Here is a 20,015-nt window from a genome sequence, read left to right on the forward strand (position 1 = left end):
GAGATAAAGCTAATAAATATAATGAAAATATATTAGGATGTTAAAAAAAAAAACGTGTAATTACAAATTCATCAGTCCACACATTTTGGGACTGTAAATTCATTATTTAATTTAATATAGAACATTAGTTATCAGCGGTATCAGAGATGAAACTGAACTTTAATCCATCAATCTGTATATTTTAAGATGTGTAACAGAAGACAGTGGGTTATTCTTCATTCATCAAATATTCAAGTAAGTGCTGGAAATCCACCTTCACTCCTCCACTGTCTCCCTACACCACTATAAAAACAGTGCTGAACATGAACATGGAAAAGAAAACAAGAGCAAATGACCTCAGTCTGAATTTATATGAGGAGAAGTTTTACAAGCACAGAGTTCATCCAAAAAGAGGCTTTTATACTTAAACCTGGTTTTGTTTTGTTGTTGTTGATGGACAGTAATGCCACCTAGCACATAACAGTTGAAGTTTCAGTTGGTGAAGGATAAAAGATGGAAGTACTTGATTATTATAAATGATGTTAGTGTATATGTTAGTGTATATTTATGTTGATATTTACTGTTTGTTTGAGTTTGTTTGTGTGGAATAAAGGCGTTTGTTGTTAAGATTGTGAGTCTCTGTTTTGTTTTGTTGATATGAGAAGTGTTTATTACACATGTTGAGAAATCTAAATAAAATCATATTTAAAAAATGATTCTGTATTTTTAAGGTAGTAAATGTTTCCCATGTATCTCAGTGTCAGAGATCATCATGTCTGTTTTTATTGTTCTGTTATATGAAGGACAGTCACTGCAGCTCTTTCACTGTTTCAGCTGCATCATCATGCAACAAGTCTGATGCTGAACTGAACTGAATGGGAAACAGTGGCCACAGTGTGTAAAATCACATCAAAACAAACAAACAAACAAACAGATTAAATGTACAATAAAATCCATGATTTGCAGTAAAGTGGTCTCAAGGTTTCAGGACTGCTCTAAGGTCACATGATGGAACGGGGAAAAAAGAAAAATAAGTTCTGCAACAAAATGTGTATTTTTGTGTTTGTTCTTTTGAAAAAGGCTGAAGTGTTACCCTTTGTTTCAGACAGAAAATCACTGTTTGGTGAAACTGTTCACAACTCATAGATATGCACCAGGCTGCAAACAAACACTGAGTCAGTTTACTCACTGATTCTGGATCTGCTGTGTGATGACATAAATACCACTGAAGGTTTGTTTGATGCTTCAGACAGGAGATAAACTGACTCTATTTTTGACGCCGTACGCTGAGAGAATTAGAGAAGGTCAAGAGAACGTGTCGCCACTGATTTCATAAAGTGTCTTAACAGTTAACATGTGGCTCTGAAACGCGTCACTATGTTTAACTATGTCTTGTCCTGTTGAGTATCGTGCCTTTCAGAGGGTTTAACTGTCAGACCTGTTGGTTTGTTCCGAATGACTGTGATGAATATTTACATGGAACCTTTCACTTTTGCTCTGCTCCTGTTAACTGAAGGCTGGTTCGAAACCCTGCTGTTTGAGAGAACACGACAAGCAGCACATAATTTAGACTTGAGCACCATCTGCTGGCTGAGGAAAGTGTCTGTACCTCTACTGACTATTCACTGTGTACTTACTCTGAATAGAAGGAGCCATCAGATTTCATTGTAACCACAAAATGTTTCTTTCCTTTACCATCATCCTGCAACAGTACTGACATGTGATTAATATTAGTCAGTGTATGGTCTTCCATGTATTGTTCTGAAAGCTGAAATGATCTCACACTGCATATGTGTTGGTGCATCATCAATAATAATCAGTGTGACAGAATAAGTGATAGAGATTGGATGCAGGAGTTTTATTTGAAGTAACTGTGATATCCCAGTTAGGTATGTTTAAAGTTAACGATCAGAATGGCCACTCTATGTGAGTATTTATCATATTACATACTGACCATGAAGTGCAGCCTCTCGGTCTTGAATCCAGCAGGGGACGTTTCCTGTCATCTTTTCACTAACAATAAATAATAAAGGTATAAAAATGCAGTAATTGGAAAAAAAAATAACAATATTTGATTCACAAACCACAGTGTAACACTGTAGTTCTGTGATAAGAATTATTATGGAGGAGGAGAAACACTGAGCCTGCAGATGTTATTGTAGAAGAGATGTGGAAAAAAGTACTGGAGGATATGAACAGACAGTATTATGAAACATGACTCCATATACACTTCTTCATTTCAAGATTTATTTGTGTTATTTGTATTTCTCAGTATAATGAAAAAAATCAACATTGTCATCTTGTCTGACCTCCTGTGTCCTCATACAGGAACATTACATTTTGGGTTTGCTGCAGCTTCTACTTCATTTTACTACACTCCCTCCTTCATTTTACTGAAAGACTTCTTGTCCTTGTTACACCTTTTTGTGCAGTCTAGTGTTAACAAAATCACAATGCACACACTAAATGTAAAAACAAGATGGAAAAAACAAAGCAAAAAACAGTTTGGTTACACTTTCATCAGTGTCGATTTAAGTTATGTTTCAGAACTTTTTAAATGCGTAAAACAAACAAAAACATTCACATGGTTGGAAAATGATCCTGCTTCCTCTTTTCTCATGAAGATGTGTCTCAGTGCAGCTGGTGAATCTGCTGCTGATGAAAACTTTGTTCTGATTGCCTTAAAAGACACCAGAGGTTTTGACAGAGCGGTGGTTTGTTTCTTTATAAATGTGGTAATACAGACACAGGTCAGGTTCACTGCTCTGATGGAAGCTGCAGACAAAAGATGCTGCAACAGGATAACACAAGAAGCCAGAGTACAACAGGAAACCAGATGAATTTACCTTCAAAATAAAAGCTATCTTTGATGATTGGTCAGTGAAGGATTAGAGACTCTTCAGTGATGTGAAACATCCTCTACTTCGTCTCCTAGACCTCTGTGGGAAGTTGGCAGTTGCACAAAGCTGATGATGAACTGACTGCAGTTCATTTTGAATATTACCACGTGATAGAATATTAATCCAGTATTTATCTGGCAAAAAATATTTCATATTAATCTTTACTTACTGTTATTTTTACTGTTTGTTTGTTGTTTTTTGCTAAAAGCCTTGTAGCTGTAGCTATTTGTATTCTACGAGCTCATGCTGGTGCTATAACTGGCTCATTGTGTAAATTTAATGCATGTACAGAAAATGCCTCTGCTGAATGCAGATGCTGAACATCTGTGACTCCTGATGAACAAGCCTCCCACTGGTTCTGTTTAACAGACAACACTGATCTAACACCTCCACCTGGGTGGAGTTGCAGTGAGACAAGAAAGTGCAGGGATCCACTATAGCTAATTGTCTGAGACAGCAGTCGATTAACATAAATAAATAAATGATTAAAAAGGTAGTATTTTGATTTGATTTTACGCCGCTGCTCAGTCGTGGCGGTTGCTGCTCAGTGAGTTCTAATTTTATGATTCCAGATTCCTCCTTAAATGACAAAACCACTCACTACAAATCACGAACTTTATATTATTACCAACTGTTTCCCAAAGCATATACCATAAACCTCCTGGAGCTGGTTGCAGTTCACTCTGGAGCACAGTGAAAAACAAATAATCCATCACAGTTTGTCCACAGTTTGTCAGCTCACAATGCAGTTTGGTCTTGAGATCACTGTGGTTGTGCATTCAAGGAAACTCCAACATCCAGGACTAGCTTGTTTGCTGCTGAAAAGCTTTGCCTTCAGGGAAACTAAACGCTGCCATTTGAGTAGGAAATCAATTTTAAAACATTTGTAATATAATAAAGCATCAAGATACCACAGGATTTGGTACAATAATGCAATGCTTATTAGATATTTGGTGTCCTAAAATATCAATAATGGAGATGAAATGAATTGAACACACAACCCAATGCCAGTGTTGTCATAATTCATTATGCAGAGGATCACCAGAAATGTATGTGGAAACATGACCTAAAAAAGTGCATACATGTGGTAATTATATCACCCAAATTATAACTTAACAAACCAATAATATATATATAGTTTGTATGTGTTGGTTAGGAGGTCTGGTGACAAATCATATCAGGTGTTTGACCTGTGTTTATAGATTCAATTAGTGAAATTAGGCTTGTTCGGGAATTACGGCTTTATTTTGAAAGGTAAATTCGGAAGTATCACTTTATTCTTTACATTATTGAAACGAGCTGAGCAAAGTGGGATACCTAAATTAACACTCATCTCCCACTTTCTATGTTCCTTTAAATCTGCAGTAGTATTTCAGTTGGATTATCAGAGGTGGTTCATGAAACTGGATCTTCCCTCCACTGTGGACCGGCAGGCGGGAGCATGATGGCAGAGCCGGGCCAGGAGGACGGTTAGCCGCTGATTGATGTTTTCCCGCAGATCCTGTCGTCTCTCTCATCTGCTGACATGGCAACAAGCATAGTCAAAGTGAACGAATTGATATAACCATGATCGGAAGTGAAGTGGATTCACTTTCAAAATAAAAGCACGTAAGGGCGATGATAACGTTAAAGAAATGCAACAGTAATAGACTTAAACAAACGTCTGCACCTCCGTAGTTTTTGATGGGGGGGGCATGGGGCATTCACAAGCTGCTTCACATACTAAGACAGTCATTCTGTGTGTGTGTGTGTGTGTGTGTGTGTGTGTGTGTGGATGGATGGGGGTGGGGGTCTTCAGAAATACACATTTGTTTTACACGTTGATGCTTCACATAGCCCTAAGGAGTTGCAACGTGTAGCTTTTTATTTTTTAAAACTCGGACCGGAAGTTCTGCGTTTACTGTGGCTAGCTTGACAGTGTTGTGATAACGAGGTGCAGCTGCGGTAGTTGAGGAGCAGTTGACGTTAAGACGCGGAGAGGCAGGAGGCATGATAGCATAAATGGCCCCGGTGCCTACAGAGTGAAGAATGGGCTCCACGGCGTCGCAGCTATGGCCAGATCCACCAACAGAAACGCCAAGGACGGGGACTCACGGGTAACCGCCCCCACGGACCGCACAGAGACGCGGGACTTGGCCGAGCCCCGGGAACTGTCTCTGGAGGAGGTGCTGAAGTCCTACGAGCAGCCCATCAACGAGGAGCAGGCATGGGCGGTGTGCTACCAGTGCTGCAGCGGGCTGAGGGTGCCCCGCCCGCCGACCGGGAGAGTGAGCCGGGTGAAGGACCCATCATCCATCCTACTGCACAGAGACGGAACCGTGTCGTTACAGCAGGAACCCCAACACAACGGTAGGATGGCTGTCCGATATTTCCCCAACTCCCCTCTGCCCTGTCATCTGTTGGTTTGTTTGTAATGGCTCTAACACAAAACTCAAGTTTGAAAAAGTAAATTCTAACAATGTGTCCATGCTGTGCAGAGTAGGTCAGCGCCTACAGTTTGACTTAACATTGTGTGTAAAATGTCAGGAGCCACTTTTCAATTCGGCGTAAAGTAATATTGACGAATCCAAACTTTCCTCTGGTAAAATCCCGAGTTTTTCAACTGGTCCGCGTCATTCCCACTATCTCCTCCTAGTAACGTACTCCGCGGTATTCGGCAGTGAGCATGGTGAACCAGTGTTTATGTTAAAAAAAATGTACTAAATTGTATCGTGCTTGGTTGACCATATCATTGCGGAATTTAAGAATACATACCAATGTTCCGTGAGAAATTTTGAATTGCGTTTTATCAAGCAGGAAACTTGAGTGAAAAACAATTGCACTTTAATTTATCCGAATTTCATACGGAGTTTGGTCCACTGGAACGTCCTGTTCATAGGGCAGAAACAGACGCATCGGTGCCATCCCGTCCCAAACAACACTACATTCCTGCTTCATCGACCTTCAAATAGATGATTTAACAGTTTTATAGAACCTTTATCTGCCCTCACACAGACAGCGAGTGTATTCTGAGCCGGACATCTGTGTCGGTATTTTATTGCACTCCCGATGCCAACAAGGATGACTTGTATTATGCCGGTAAACGTTTAATTATTCATTAAGCACAGCTTCGCCCGAGCATCCCCTATTGCAAAGACTGTTTTGGAGACTTCAAAGGGTGGCTGCAAGCCGTAGATTATTTTACGCAGTCTTCTGGTTGTTTCTATCACTGGATTTAGCCTGTACCCGCACAACATCCTGCTTAATATCCCACTGTGCGTGAAGTGTTTATGTCCATGCACTGAGGGCTGGGCCCACGAAACCTGAACTAGGAATCAGATCCAGTGCAGAGACAACTTCAGCCTTTACAGCTGAGCATAAATCCAATACACCACCACCAACTCAGCCAGGACCTCCCAGTTCATGTCATGGATTTATTTGAAAAAATGAAGGTGAAAACTTTTATTAAGTTCATGGGACGCTGTAAATCCTATTGATCTGCTCTAAATATATATTTTTATGTATAATATTTGATTTTAGAGCTAAATTCAATCATTTTTGTGATTCTTTCTCAACAACCACTCTGAGGATAATTTGAAACATGTATTCATCTAAATAGTTGCTGAATGTTTTACAGTAATCAAATAAATGTTTTTAGTCAAGCAAATTTAGTTTTCACTTAGTTTTAACTGTCTTGCGGACAAATTGATGTAATGTTAATGTTTAATGTAGTTCTGTTACATTTTATTTGGTCCTGTATAAAAAACAGAGTGCCACAGATCTTTAAAAAAGCCCACTGTTTAAGATATTTGGACTAATGTTTTATTAAAGTCTTGCTTGTAGCGTATTGCACCAAATATGCTGTAAGTCACAGACAGCCTGTCAGAGGTCGTGTTCCGTGCTACTACTGTTGTTCCTTTGCTCTAAAGCAACGTACAGACTGAGCAGCTGAATTTCTTTGTGCTCAGTCTCTGCCAAGAGGCCAGAGAAGGACAAATACGTGTTAGGAAACATTAGTGAGAAATGTGGAAAAGAGCAGGTGTGTGTCATCAAATCTCTGGAATGAAAAAGAGATGAACAAACACCTCTGTGCTGCTGTTCAGCTGTGTCTGACCTTTTTAGAAATCTTACAAGGGAAAAAATCACAGTTCACATCTCCAGGTGCAGGCAGTCATAATATTCATACTTTGCTGAACTTAAGGTTTAGACTTAAACTTTAAAATGATGCCCAGGGACCTACAGTTTTAATTCTCTGTCATATACAGTCCACATAGTTAGTAGTGAGAGATATTAATTGCCTCTGTATTCTCCTCAGTCATACAGTTATACTGACTTTCAATTGTTGCTCAGTTTGCTCAGGATCCACTGGTCCCCCCTCATGGACCACAGGGGGTACACTGGCACTTATTAAGATCCTGGTGCACTATGAAGTTCACAGCTGCAAACACTTAACTGTGATCACTAACCCTCAGCTCTCAGTGGGGACCTGTTCAGTCCTCATTAACACAGTGGTTTATACCAGCAGCCTGTGTTGGTTTATGCTCTGTTGATCCACATGTAAACACTGTGCATATCAAAGCAGTGGTGCAAATCCCTTAACCAGCATGAAGTGAGTCTGTCTCATTATTAATGCAAACTATAGTCAGCTACAGGGCCATTTCAGTTTCTCCAAATTCATCCAGAAACAACATGCTGGTTTTAGACAACTGGGCTGTAGAGGAAACCGCTTTTTCATTGATGCAGACCATTTTAATTTATTTGTTTTTATTGGTATGTACTACCTACAAATACTAATGTACAGTAGTGTCACTAAAATCTACCACTGGGCCAAATGTCACACAGATAAAACCTGAAAATGTTATCACAATAAATTATCACAATAAATGTCAAAGAATTATTTCTTTCTCTCTCCACAAGGAGACAATTGTGGTTTTAAATAGACAGGAACATTTCACCCACACAGAGCATTCAAAACAATTATAGTGAATAAATTCAGCCTAACTAATCTAAAACCTAACCTGCTGTAGTCCTGCTCACTTTTTTCTTGGTTATGATTATTATTTATCTTTATGCCTCAGTGATGTTTTCAGGTCGTCCATCTCATTCTCACGAACATGATATGTAGTTGAAATATTTGATGTGGGGCAAGTCAGAACAGGAGGAATAGTACTTCTTTACATCCTGGTGGATTTGTCATGTTCCTGTGTGTTATTGTGTGCACATGAATTTTTTTTTTTGACAATTAAAGGCTCAGTTAGTTTCATTCATAAAGATCACTGAATGGAACTACTCATCTCTAAAATAAGTCTTACTGAGTGTGTTCATGCTACTCCATCCTGGGAATGTGAATATACAGAATACTGTAACATTAGTATGCACATCAGGTAGTCTGGACAGCCTGAAATAAATTTCCTGGAAATCTAAACCTCATCAAGTTGTCTAAGAGTCTCCAGAGGAGGAGGTTAATGTGAATCTGAATATGAGCCTGGATTGAAGCTGCACTACACAGCATTTTAATGTGTGCTAGCTTATCTTATCTTGTATGTAAACACACACCTGATTTATCATCCTGAGTCTCTGAAACAGATTCACTCTGCTTACCTGATTTAATTTGGATGAAGAGTTAAAGCCTACAGTAGAGATGGCTGGACTCACCAACACTCCTGCTTACAAGTCTTCTTCTCTGGTATGAAACATGTGAGGTGGCCCTGTAAACAGGAGAGCATGTGTGCAGTCTGCAGTGACTGTCAGGCCCACTCTTCATCAGAGAGTAGAAATCTGACCACAAACTGAATCATGGTACTGGAATAAACTCATGCAAGCTAGAAAATATTATTTCCCCTCTATATAAATGGCAGAATCCAACTGCCATTTGGCACGCATTACTTCCTCAGTTAATACTGAATAATGCACAGTGTCGTGTGTAGTTTCCTGTGTTGGGGACAAATCTTGTGTGTGGCGAAATCTGTTTTTGCTGACTGCACATAAAACAAGCAAAAACCATACCTGACTCAAAGGGCATATTGAAATAGTTTGATACTGGCAAATTGTATGACATTAAATGTATGAGAAACAATCTGATCAAAGAGTAGGTGAAGGAAATGTATCTGTTGAGCCATCCATTGTTGTACAGAGACATTTCAGTCCTTGCTAAAGAAAAGTATTCATACCCAACCCACTGATGTTTTGAACTTAGACATGTTTGTTCCCATCTCGAGTGCAGATCTGTTCTTGTGTGAGTCAGGATAATTTTAATAGAACAGCACCTTCAGCCTCATTAATGGATTTAAGATGAAGTAGGTCTGATAGAAGTCATACTATGCCTCGTAAAAACTGATTGTGCTCACTGCAGCTGCAATGACTGTGTTGGCGTGAGCGGCTGAAAATCTCCTGATTTGTCATCTAATTAACTTTGGATATCTTCCTCCTGCACACGCTGTGAACAGTAAATAGAGGGGATCAGAACTGGAGGAACATCAGATCTCCAGTGATTCCTCAGTTTGAAATGAAGCAGGACAAGGCTGAAGGGCGAGATGATTCACTGGGTGTTTATTTAAAGCTGGATGTCAAAGTCCAGAGGCTTACAGCACCCAAATGTTTTTTTTTTCAGGAGCAGTTTTTAGCTCACTGATTGTGCATTGTTGAAACATGAGATTCCTGTCAATTTAATTTGCAAGGTTTTCCCAGTACACCAGCTCTCCGCCTCTCAAGAGATCATACAATATCTCTCACATAGAGACAGGCTTTGCTGCATGACAGTCAGTCCATATAACATGCAACTCTAGATCTGAATGGATATCTATACACAACATTAAAATGACCTGCCTCATATTGTGGAGGTCCCTCTCAAACTAGCTGTGACCCAACAGGGCATGGACCAGGACCTCTGTGGTGTCTGGCACCAGGGCATTGGCAGCAGATCCTTTAGGTCCTGTGGGTTGTGGAATGGGGGGCCTCTGTGGATCTGGCTTGTTCCAGATCATCCTACAGATGCTGGATCAGATTGGGATCTGGGGATTTTGGATGCCAGGTCAACTCTGTGGGCTGTTGAACCGAGAAAAACTGGGGTGCAGATCAGCTATGAGACTAAATCAGTGAATTGGCTATCCTTTGGTGGTGAGATGAGTTTAATGCAAATTAAATCCTGTATATTACTTAATGTCATTATTAATTACTTCTGACAGACAAAATTGATAAGCTGCTGCATGTACAAAATGTCCTTCACCAGTAAAACAATACATTTAACATCACGGAGTTATGTCTTGTGAGACATTGAGGTGTCAATAAATAAATGAAAAAGATAATAAATAAGGTCAAATGATTCTTAATTACAAAAGTTCTGGTCAGTCAGGAATATGTGTGGTTTTAAATATTAATAGCTGTTTACGGACTGTGTGGGTTGAAATAGACCAGAAGCCTTATCTCCTTCCTCTGGTAATTCACTACGTGTTTACAGTCGGGAGGAAAACTCATTTAAATAACCAATAATTTGGATCAGTGTATATAATGGAGTAGGGGGATTAGAATATGCCATTACATTTGGGCTTTAACAGCTAAAATCTTTCTCTGGGTGGCGTGCCCCCCCCCCCCCCCCAATTCAGTTGACTGTGTTTTCCCCCTGGCTGGCTGCTCCATATCCTTGTGGAAAGAGAGTTACAGTCTCCTCTGGTAACTGCCCTTGTTATCTTGGATACTGTCCATGAGTTAACAAAGTGGGTCATAGTACGCAGTGCTATTTCATGAAGAATTTTAAAATGAGACATAGGTCCATGTACTTCTCTAAACTTTCCATACTGGATAAATGATATCTCTCAACTATATGACAGTGTTGATATTGGAGTACTTTAACTGTTTGTTTATAGAGTGCATCTATTGTCTTTAATAGTGGAAAGTGCAATTGGGGAGCAGCTATTGAGGCAGTAGCTCAGGTGTGAGAGCAGTTTGCTGTGTCAGTAGAGTGATTAGTCCTGAACCCAAATTCTAAAAGATGTCTCACAGTGTAGTTTTAGGTCATCCACACCCCTCTGAGTGCAGAGCAGAGTTTGATTTAGCAGTGTGGGTCAGAACCCAGTCCTCCCCCAGTCCTGAAGTGTTTCTGTAACTCAGCAAGCTGATGAAATGAAACACATACTGCACAGGATGTTATAGATATTGTATAATATATATATATATATAGCTGTAGTGATATTGCTTAGATAAAACACAGGGAGAGCCATTAGGTTGGAGGAGGCATCAGGAAATCCCTCTTGTTTATTGCTCTTCTGCAATAAATACAAAGGTCAACTTTGACTTGACATCTAGGTGAAGGTGTAAGTGCTACACTCTACCTGTTGTATAATGAGTTAAAGGTCATTTCAGTTGGCAGCTGTAAATAGAAATGTTCTGTCCTGCCTTTACATTTTTCTTGTTTCTTTCCCCTCCTTTTTTATTCATTCATAACTCTTTCAATTCAGCTTCTTTGAATTACATCTCTCAGACCTTATTACCATGGCAACAGATGGCTGATAGTGTGAGTGCATGTCTGTGTATGTGTCTCCTTGTCCTTGTTTTTAGGCATGTTAGCCATGGGGGCATTGCTTAAAACGATGGCAGTTTCAGTCAGACTGAAATGTCTGCTGCTATAAGATGAATTGTAATGAAATGTAGTTAGATTATAATCATATACATTATATTATAAAGTTTTATATGGATGCTGGCCATTGTCCGCCTCACCAAGACAATGGGAGGGAAACACTGGAATTGCAGAGCTAGCTTACATAGAGTAAGAACAGGTGTTAACAAGTCAGTATGCCATTAACTAATTTTAAAGATGTTATTTCAAAGAAAACCTAGTGACATATAATGTTGCTTTAACTATAAACACAGTTCATTGAGAACTTGTAAGCAAAACTTTTTGTTGGAATTATTGAGGGCAATGTAGAGCAAATTCAATTCAATTTCAATTCAATTTTATTTATATAGCGCCGTATCACAACAACAGTCATCTCAAGGCACTTTTCATATAGAGCAGTTCTAGACCATACTCTTTAAAATAGGTATTTACAGAGAGAGACCCAACAAATCCCACCAAGAGCAAGCACTAGGCGACAGTGGCAAGGAAAAACTTCCTTTTAAGAGGCAGAAACCTCGAGCAGAACCGGACTCAGGGTGGGCGGCCATCTGCCTCGACCGGTTGGGTTAAGAAGGAGAGGGGGGGGGGGGGGGGAGAGGGGGTAGAGAATAGCGAAAGAAGAACATAGCATAACACAGGTTCCATATCAGATGTAAGATGAGGCCAGTAATACAGCAGTAGTAGTGCAAACGCTGCATGTTGAGAATTCAGTCATTCAAATATGAGAAATGGATTAAGTAAATATAGTGGACTACAGAGTTTATTTAGTGCAAATTAGCTGATGTTAGCCTGCTAACATGCTAAACTAAGAGAGTGATAGGGAACATAACACTGAGGAACAAGACATTGTGCTCCACCTTTGCTTAAACAAAGTTAAAGTCAGAAAAAATGTCAACCCAGTTTAAACATTTCACCTGCTATATATAATCATATTTGCATTTTAACTGTGTCATTACTCACATTAGCACTTAACTTAAATTCCTAACACTGTATTCATGCAGTGTCAGCAGAATGGGGAAAACAGGGAAACTTCCTGACTCTGGAGTCTTCATGCATTATTCCAAGATGGTTGATAACCTTGTACTCACATAAATTAGATATTTTTGTGCATTAAAGGTATTTTGAATGGTTCATTAACAAGTGAAACAAGTTACAGTATAGCTGCTTTTAAATTAACTAAATCCAGTGTGGTAGTGTCAATAATGGATTTAATTTAAATTAATTTTTATCTTCTGTAATTCTTTTGTGAAAGATAACATGGCTGCAGCATATAGGTACAGCCTCATGGAGATGGTAGCGTGGCTGAAAACTCTTTTTTATAGTTAGTTCACCACAGCTGCTTAAGATTTTTTATCCACTTTGGTTGTCTTCGCAATGAGCATTACAGCTTCACAGAGCAGCTAACATGGATGCAGACTTTGTCTTGCTCTCTCCTGTTGTAATATCAGACTAGCATTCTCAGAGCTCTTCTTTAAGCTGCTGAAAATTAAAGCAATTTGCTTTTATAGAGAAGAGAAAAAAATTACTACAGCACAACAGAGGAAAACTGTAACATTTCAGGAGCCCAAACATCCAGTCCATATATCCATATGGCTAACTGCTTTGTTATGTTCTGACTTTGAGGACTGTTGGAAGTGTTTTCTGTGCAGATTCCTGTCTTCTTCTGTGTTTACCGACCCATAACTGTGAGAAACTGCTGGAAGTATCATTGGTTACACTACGTGACCCTGGCCCTGCATTATTTGAACCTGTCTGACAGGTTTGGTTTCATGTTATCACTTGTGGCGAGGACATTATAATAGAGAGTTTCTTCACCCTCCTTCAGTGTCAGTTGCTACCTTTTGTTGCAGATTGAAGCAGCATCTGTGTTCACACAGTGATGCTCTGTTCGTCTGACGTTCATGTCCTGCTCTCAGCACTTTGTTGTTGACAGGAGAGGCTGCTGTGGTAGGCTGACCTCCCCCCCATCACCACATCCAGACACATGCCCCCTGCTCCTCTTATTTTTCTGCTGATCTCTCTCATCTCTCCTTTTACCTCTTACTCCGTTCTCTCTCTTCTCCCTGGTCTTTACACCGGTTCTCTCTCTCTGCCTTTGTCTCTGTCTCCTGCTTGTCTCATCTGTCCACTCTCCTGTTTCTCCGCAGTGAGAGCTGCTGATCGAGGAGTTTCGGGCCTCTCGGGTGTCATTACTGACATCTGAGCTGGGAGAAAGAGCTTTTTTGCCGTTTCTCAGACACACACACACACACACACAGACACACACACACAATCACACACACACAATCACATAGGCACGCAAACCTGGCTGCGACATTATAATACATGGCCCAGTTACCACTGTGGGACATATGGAGCAACACATTAGTTTTTATGAGTAGAAGACTGAAGACAGACAGACAGTTTTTATTATTGATATAAAGTTCACAGCCATCATGGTTAGTGGCACAAATATCAAACAACCTGTTTGAAGATTTTTGTTTAAAGCCGCCTCAGGCAGCAATTATAATTAGTATGTACAGACTTATCTACATTTATGTAGAAATTTGTCTTAAAATTAGGTGAGATCTTCATGTAAGTTACAATCATGAAAAAAAAAATTGACTAAAAACGCACAAATCACTGAATTGCTCTTGTGTTGAATACAACATCACAGCGTAGCGTGGAAAAAGTGAACCCATCGGCCAGTGACATCAGTAACAGATGTAAACAAACCTGGAGTCCAGTCAATGAAACCAGAACAGTTTGTTAGAGCTTCTTGTGACTGGTTGTTTGTCTATATGTGTTGGCCCTGATCTGTACAGGGTGTAGCCCGCCTCGCGCCCAATGACAGCTGGGATAGGCTCCAGCCCCCTGTGACCCTTCACGGATAAGCGGTATAGATAATGGATGGGTGGATGCACTGTATAAATGTTGGTAAATTGAAGAATAGGTTACAGCCTTGTTGGACTGAATAAGTGCCAGAAAACAGTGTATATTTTTGTTGCATGTCTTTGTGCCCTGACCTGATAGGCTGGTTTGAACTGAAAAGGCGAACCATTATGTTACATATTTGGGTAAGATGGAGAGTTTTTGGGCTTCCTTTTGTGAAGAGCAGCACTAGAGCGCAAAGCGGTTTTCCCCATTATGCCTTTGTTTTATGCATTATCATGGAAGGCTACAAATAAAAGCCTATTTTTCCCCGCACAACTGCTTGCATGCCTGATGTTTTCTCCCTCACCTCACCTGACGACAGTCTGATCCATAGCTCCACACTTGTTTAAGCTTATTGCTGCCAAATGAGGTTCAACCAGTTCTTAAATCCAAGGATTCACTTACTGTTTCCACCATCACTGTGAATGTTTAATGGGTGTGTTTGTCTGTTATCAGCGTAAGCACATTGTGTTTGTAGTTATGACTCAGATGAAGATCAAATCACATTTTATGACCAATTAATGCAGAAAACCAGGTCATTTCAAATGGTTCACATGCTTTCTTTTGCTACTGTAAATGTATAACTGCAAGTGCAGGAACAGACAAATCAAATTTTATATGAGGTTTTCTTAACAGAACAGCAGAGAGTACCAGCTGTTGGTTGAAAGCTTCGTTTTGGAGAGAGCATTATGAAAATCAGAGCAGAAATCAGAAGTAGCACCTGTTTTGTCTCTGTCGCTGTGACCTTCCAGAATATACACAGTCATGTCGATCTAAAAAGAATCACTGCTTGAAGAAATTAAAAGTTAAAACTGCATTGGCAGAAAAACATTGGGAGTATATTACACTGTAAGATTCAAATTCTTTAAACCAAACCCTCTGTTGAAAATATGGATTGAAGTTGTGAAAATGTTGTGTTCCATGGTTCACAGAAACTTTCTAAACCTTAGATGCAGAATTAAATTAGGATGATTTCGCCATCACAAGTAAAAATGAAAAAGAACATCTGGTAAGATTCACATCATTACTCTGCCTTAATAGAATAAGAAAATCATTTTTTCCTGAAAAAAGATGACACCTGTCAGATGAAACCAGCTCAAAATCCCAAAACATAATCTCTAAACAAATTACCTGATTTATTTTGGTCAATGATAAAAACAAGTTCTGTCACTTCATAAACTTCAGTTTTGGTTAAATAATATGAAAAATCATGCTGGTAACTGCTTGTCGTCTTTTTATATTTGATCTTTATTTTTATAATGTGTAATACAGAGATTTTCTTTACTGCTTTCAAGTTAGGATTAGGATTATTTCAGTTATCACTAATTTATATTCTGTGTATCATATATCACTTTGTTTTTATGATGAGCTATTATTGACTTTCCTTTTTGTTTGTTTGTTTAGTTTATTTCTGTGTTGTCAGGCACTGGATAAAAGTGAATTAACTCTGGAGTTTGAGCAGAAATATGACTGAGAATCTGTCATAATAAACATTTGGATGGAAAAGTAAAAAGTCAACTGAAGAACTGTCCTTTAAAGTCTCAGGTCCTGATTGTTTGTGTGTCTCCTCATTTGCAGATGAAACTGACGGACCTCCACTTCCCCCAACTGCAGAGCGTCAGGTGAGAAAACAAGAGGAGACACAAAGTGTTGAACTGTTTAAATGTATTTCACTGTAGAATTTAGTTAAAGTATCAGCAGTTTTTTCCTCAGTGACATGAACTTTATTTCAAAAATTCTGAATTTCTGTTCCACCATACAGAACTGAGCTTTTCTAAAGATGTCTCTGCATCAGCATATTGTAAATTTCATGTTAATGGTAATTGAATAGTTTTTGTCTCCATTATCTCTCATTTGATGCTGAGAGGTGATGACTGAGATCTACTGTCAGCCATACTTTATATACACAGTCCCACTGAAGTTTGATCCACATCACTTAAATTCCTTCACCACACTCTGACACATGACCTGCCCTATTTTATATGAAACTCATTTTAATGTTTTATCTCAGTGGAGTAGTTTGCTTGTTTTGCCGGATATCAACAAATCTAAAAATGTCATTGTTAAAGGACAACCTGCTGTCTTGTTGTATTTCTCCTCGTCCAGGTGGTCCAGTCTCTGGGTGTGGCCATCTACCGAGCGCTGGACTGGGGGCTGGATGACAGTGAGGAGCGGGAGCTCAGCCCGCAGCTGGAGCGCCTCATCGAGCGCATGGCTGGGGGGGAACAGAGCGGAGAGGGCGACAGCTGTGCCGGTAACGGCACAACAGATGAAGGGTACAGCGGGCAGGAAGAGGAGGAGGAGGAAGAAGAGGAGGAGCAGGGGGGGGTGATAAGGCCGGTGTGTATGTTCCGCCAGGTGATGGCGCTGTGTGCGTCTCGACTCGCCAACCCAAACCTGGCTCCAGACCATTACCAGGCTGTCTGCAGGGCTCTGTTTGTAGAGACTCTGGAGCTGCAGACCTTCCTCATCAAGATCAGAGATGCTAAGGAGGTATGTGAGATTGTCTAGTCAGTATTAACATAACCCTTGCTCATAACAATTGCCCACTTCACTTTGTAGCAGTGTAACCAAGAATAGGGGGGATAAACACAGGTGAGTGCCTCCTGCACCTCGCTGTGTGGACACTCTCTGAATCTGAAATGCTGACAGTCCTACAGCACTAATACTCATGTTTCCATGCTACAGAGCAGACAACGCATCACTGCAGTGACTCACCCTTGTTGAACTGTTGATGTACGTGAGGCAGAAAAACTGATAGTAGATGCTCTCATGTTATTTCCAGATGTGATCAGAGAATCATATGTAATTCAGTCATTGGGATCAAGCTGACTTTTAAAGATTATTCCTCTTAAATACAAATAGGGTCTTATTGTTATAGTTTTTGTCATTGCTTTTATCAGTAGTAATTCAAGATTCAAGATTCATTTTATTGGAAATTTGACACCACAAATAAAACATTCCACATACTTAAAAGACAAAGTAGGACAGCTACAGGGAACAAGAAACATGTCAAAAAACATAACAATCAACATATTAAGCAACACATACATTAAAGACAAATAAAAACTGAAATTGTTGTTAAATGAATAAAACCTCCACTGCCAGAAAGGCACTATGACTCGTATTTTATGTTCAACATGTTACCAAGTTTTTATTCAGCGTTTGAATACATCCTCTTCCTTATTAAATACTTGCAAAACCAATTATTTGACTTTTTCTACTTTACATCTCTTTTGGCTTAGAAGAAATCCAGTGGAGATTAGACAGATGATTAACGAACCCCTAGTTTAGTTTAACTGAAAGTGAAAATAAAAGTAAATGTGAAATTAGGACACAGTTCTGTTCTGTAAATATCCATCACAGTTTGCAGCCTGATCTCTAGACTCGACTTTGACCTACAGAACTTTTAGAAGTTGTGTGCACTCATGGCTTGTCTGTGGGATTATTCGTGACTCAGTTTTGATTGTATCTGTAAATTAAGTTGCATCTAATATTTAAACCTGTTGGCTTGTACAGAAACTGCCAACATTTAAAGAATATTCCAGGCCTGCCCTTTAAAAGTCCATGAGTCAATGCATCCGTTGAGAAGACCCCTGGAGCTGAATCACAAAATGTCAGTCGACTCTTTTTTTTATCTGCCTCAGAGTTCACACACACAACATTGCAGGAGTAACAGTGTGTCAGGCTGTAAACTTTACAGCCGAGTCTTGTCTTAAAATGACCGAACCACAGAACTAAAAGTGAAGGAGGTAGAGACGGTGATGGAAACGAAGGGCAGACAAAAAAATGATGATTGTAAAAAAAAAAAAAAAAAAAAAAAAAAGCGTCTTTCTCTCCTTTTGGGTACACAGATGCTGAAGAAGATCACAACAGAGGAAGCTCTGGAGGACAACTCTACAGCTGAACTGGACGCACTGAAGCACAGGGACTGGGTGAGAGGAAACGAGAGAGGGCACAGTGTGACTGGGAGGACAATACAACAGTGTTGTTTGACTGAAGAAGCCAGTGTTGTCCTGTTGACACATGCAGATGTGTGTGTTGTTGCTGTTTCCATCCCAGGCACGTCTGTGGGTGCAGCTGATGAAGGAGCTCAGGCAGGGAGTGAAGCTGAAGAAGGTGCAGGAGCAGCCGTTCAACCCGCTGCCCACCGAGTTCAGCCTCACACCCTTTGAGATGCTGATGCAGGACATACGAGCGCGCAAGTTCCAGCTACGTAAAGTCATGGTGAGAGACAGCCATTAGATACGATGTAAGATCTGTAGACTTTAGTTTGATTCTTGCATGCACACAGTCTTGAGGTGAGTAACGTAGAGCCATTCACTGAGGAGTCGAAAGGAAAGCAGAAAGTTTCCAGGAGCTTTTTAACATTTCTGAACATGTCAAAGCAGTTGAACTATAAACAGCAATTTAAAGCAATTTAAATTTCATTGTGTGCACTGTAAAATCAGTAACAGTAAAAGTCAGTTAAAGTGTCAGTCGACTTGTAGATGCTCAGAGTTGTTGAAATGTCATTAGCATCACAAATCTTGAGGAGGAAGTATCTTTCTTTCTCCTGGAAATCTTAACCCTGCTGGACATGTTTTCATCAGATGGAGGGTGTGGACAGGAAAGAGACTGTGACTTAGGTTTGTCATTAAAAGGCAGTCCACTGCTCCGTGTACTGTATAGGCTTTGATACAGTGGTATGTAGCAGGCATACATGTGGCAGAGTCACCTTGAGGCTTTGTCCACAGGCAAATACATAATTCAGACTCAGAACACAAATATTAATGAAGCCTTCTTTCTGCCTTCTGTTGCTCTGGCAGCTGTTGCTGTTAAGCACAATTTCATACAGTCAGATGCAACATTTCTAATGCTCTGTAACAGACAGGATTTCATTTTATCATGTATTATCATTAGGTTTTATTGCATATTTTATCTTATTTAAAGCTGCACTAATCAATATTTTTACATTCACAATCACCTGACTCTGCAGCGCCCCCCTCAGCTCTTTCAGCTCTTTGTTTTTGGTTCAGTCTCACAGCTCTTATCAACACTGTCTCATATCAGAGAGCTGATAAAGCACAGTCCACCACCTGCGCAGCATCAAACAGAACACAGACAGAGTTAGCAACTAGCTGGTGAACACAGTGGAGCATTTAGTAGCTGAGGAGCCAGATATTGTTTCAACAGATGGTGAAGACCAAAACTAAAGAAGCTAAAAGGGAGAGTGAATATAGGACTGGCACTGTTCAGGTGATCAGAAACATGGTCTGACTCACTGGATGTAGACTGTGAGGATAAACCTGCCATCGGCTCTGTGTCTCATGTTGCATTCTCCACTCCTTTCACTTCCTGCCTGTTGACATTTTCAAAGTCTCCTTTGCTACGATAAACAACAGCCTCTACATTAGCAACAGACTGTTTGTACCACTTCCTTCTGGAAGACGGTACAGAAACATAAAAACACGCACCACCAGACTGAAAGACAGCTTCTTCCCCAGAGCGGGGAGATCCATCTCCCCCTCTGCAGACACACACACACACACACACACACACACACATAGACCACCTGGACCCCTGCAGGCACACTCACACTCATTCACTGTGCCTTAAGACTGGAACTTGCACTGTGCTGCACTTTTCTACAT

General features: G+C 40.0%; 1 protein-coding gene across 1 annotated transcript in view; it reads left to right on the forward strand.

The window, feature by feature from the left end:
• The first annotated feature begins 4,712 nt into the window (after nucleotides 1–4,712).
• The window catches only part of spire2 (spire-type actin nucleation factor 2), a 30,252-nt gene continuing 14,949 nt past the window's right edge, over nucleotides 4,713–20,015 (forward strand). Inside the window, exons 1-5 of the mRNA XM_018703634.2 lie at nucleotides 4,713–5,228; nucleotides 15,961–16,004; nucleotides 16,489–16,875; nucleotides 18,237–18,317; nucleotides 18,445–18,609. Of these exons, the coding sequence (XP_018559150.1) occupies nucleotides 4,931–5,228; nucleotides 15,961–16,004; nucleotides 16,489–16,875; nucleotides 18,237–18,317; nucleotides 18,445–18,609 (975 nt within the window). The 5' untranslated portion in view covers nucleotides 4,713–4,930. The remainder of the gene's footprint in view (nucleotides 5,229–15,960; nucleotides 16,005–16,488; nucleotides 16,876–18,236; nucleotides 18,318–18,444; nucleotides 18,610–20,015) is intronic.

Source organism: Lates calcarifer, linkage group LG10 (assembly GCF_001640805.2).
Source record: "Lates calcarifer isolate ASB-BC8 linkage group LG10, TLL_Latcal_v3, whole genome shotgun sequence".
Taxonomy (NCBI): Eukaryota; Metazoa; Chordata; class Actinopteri; family Centropomidae; genus Lates; species Lates calcarifer.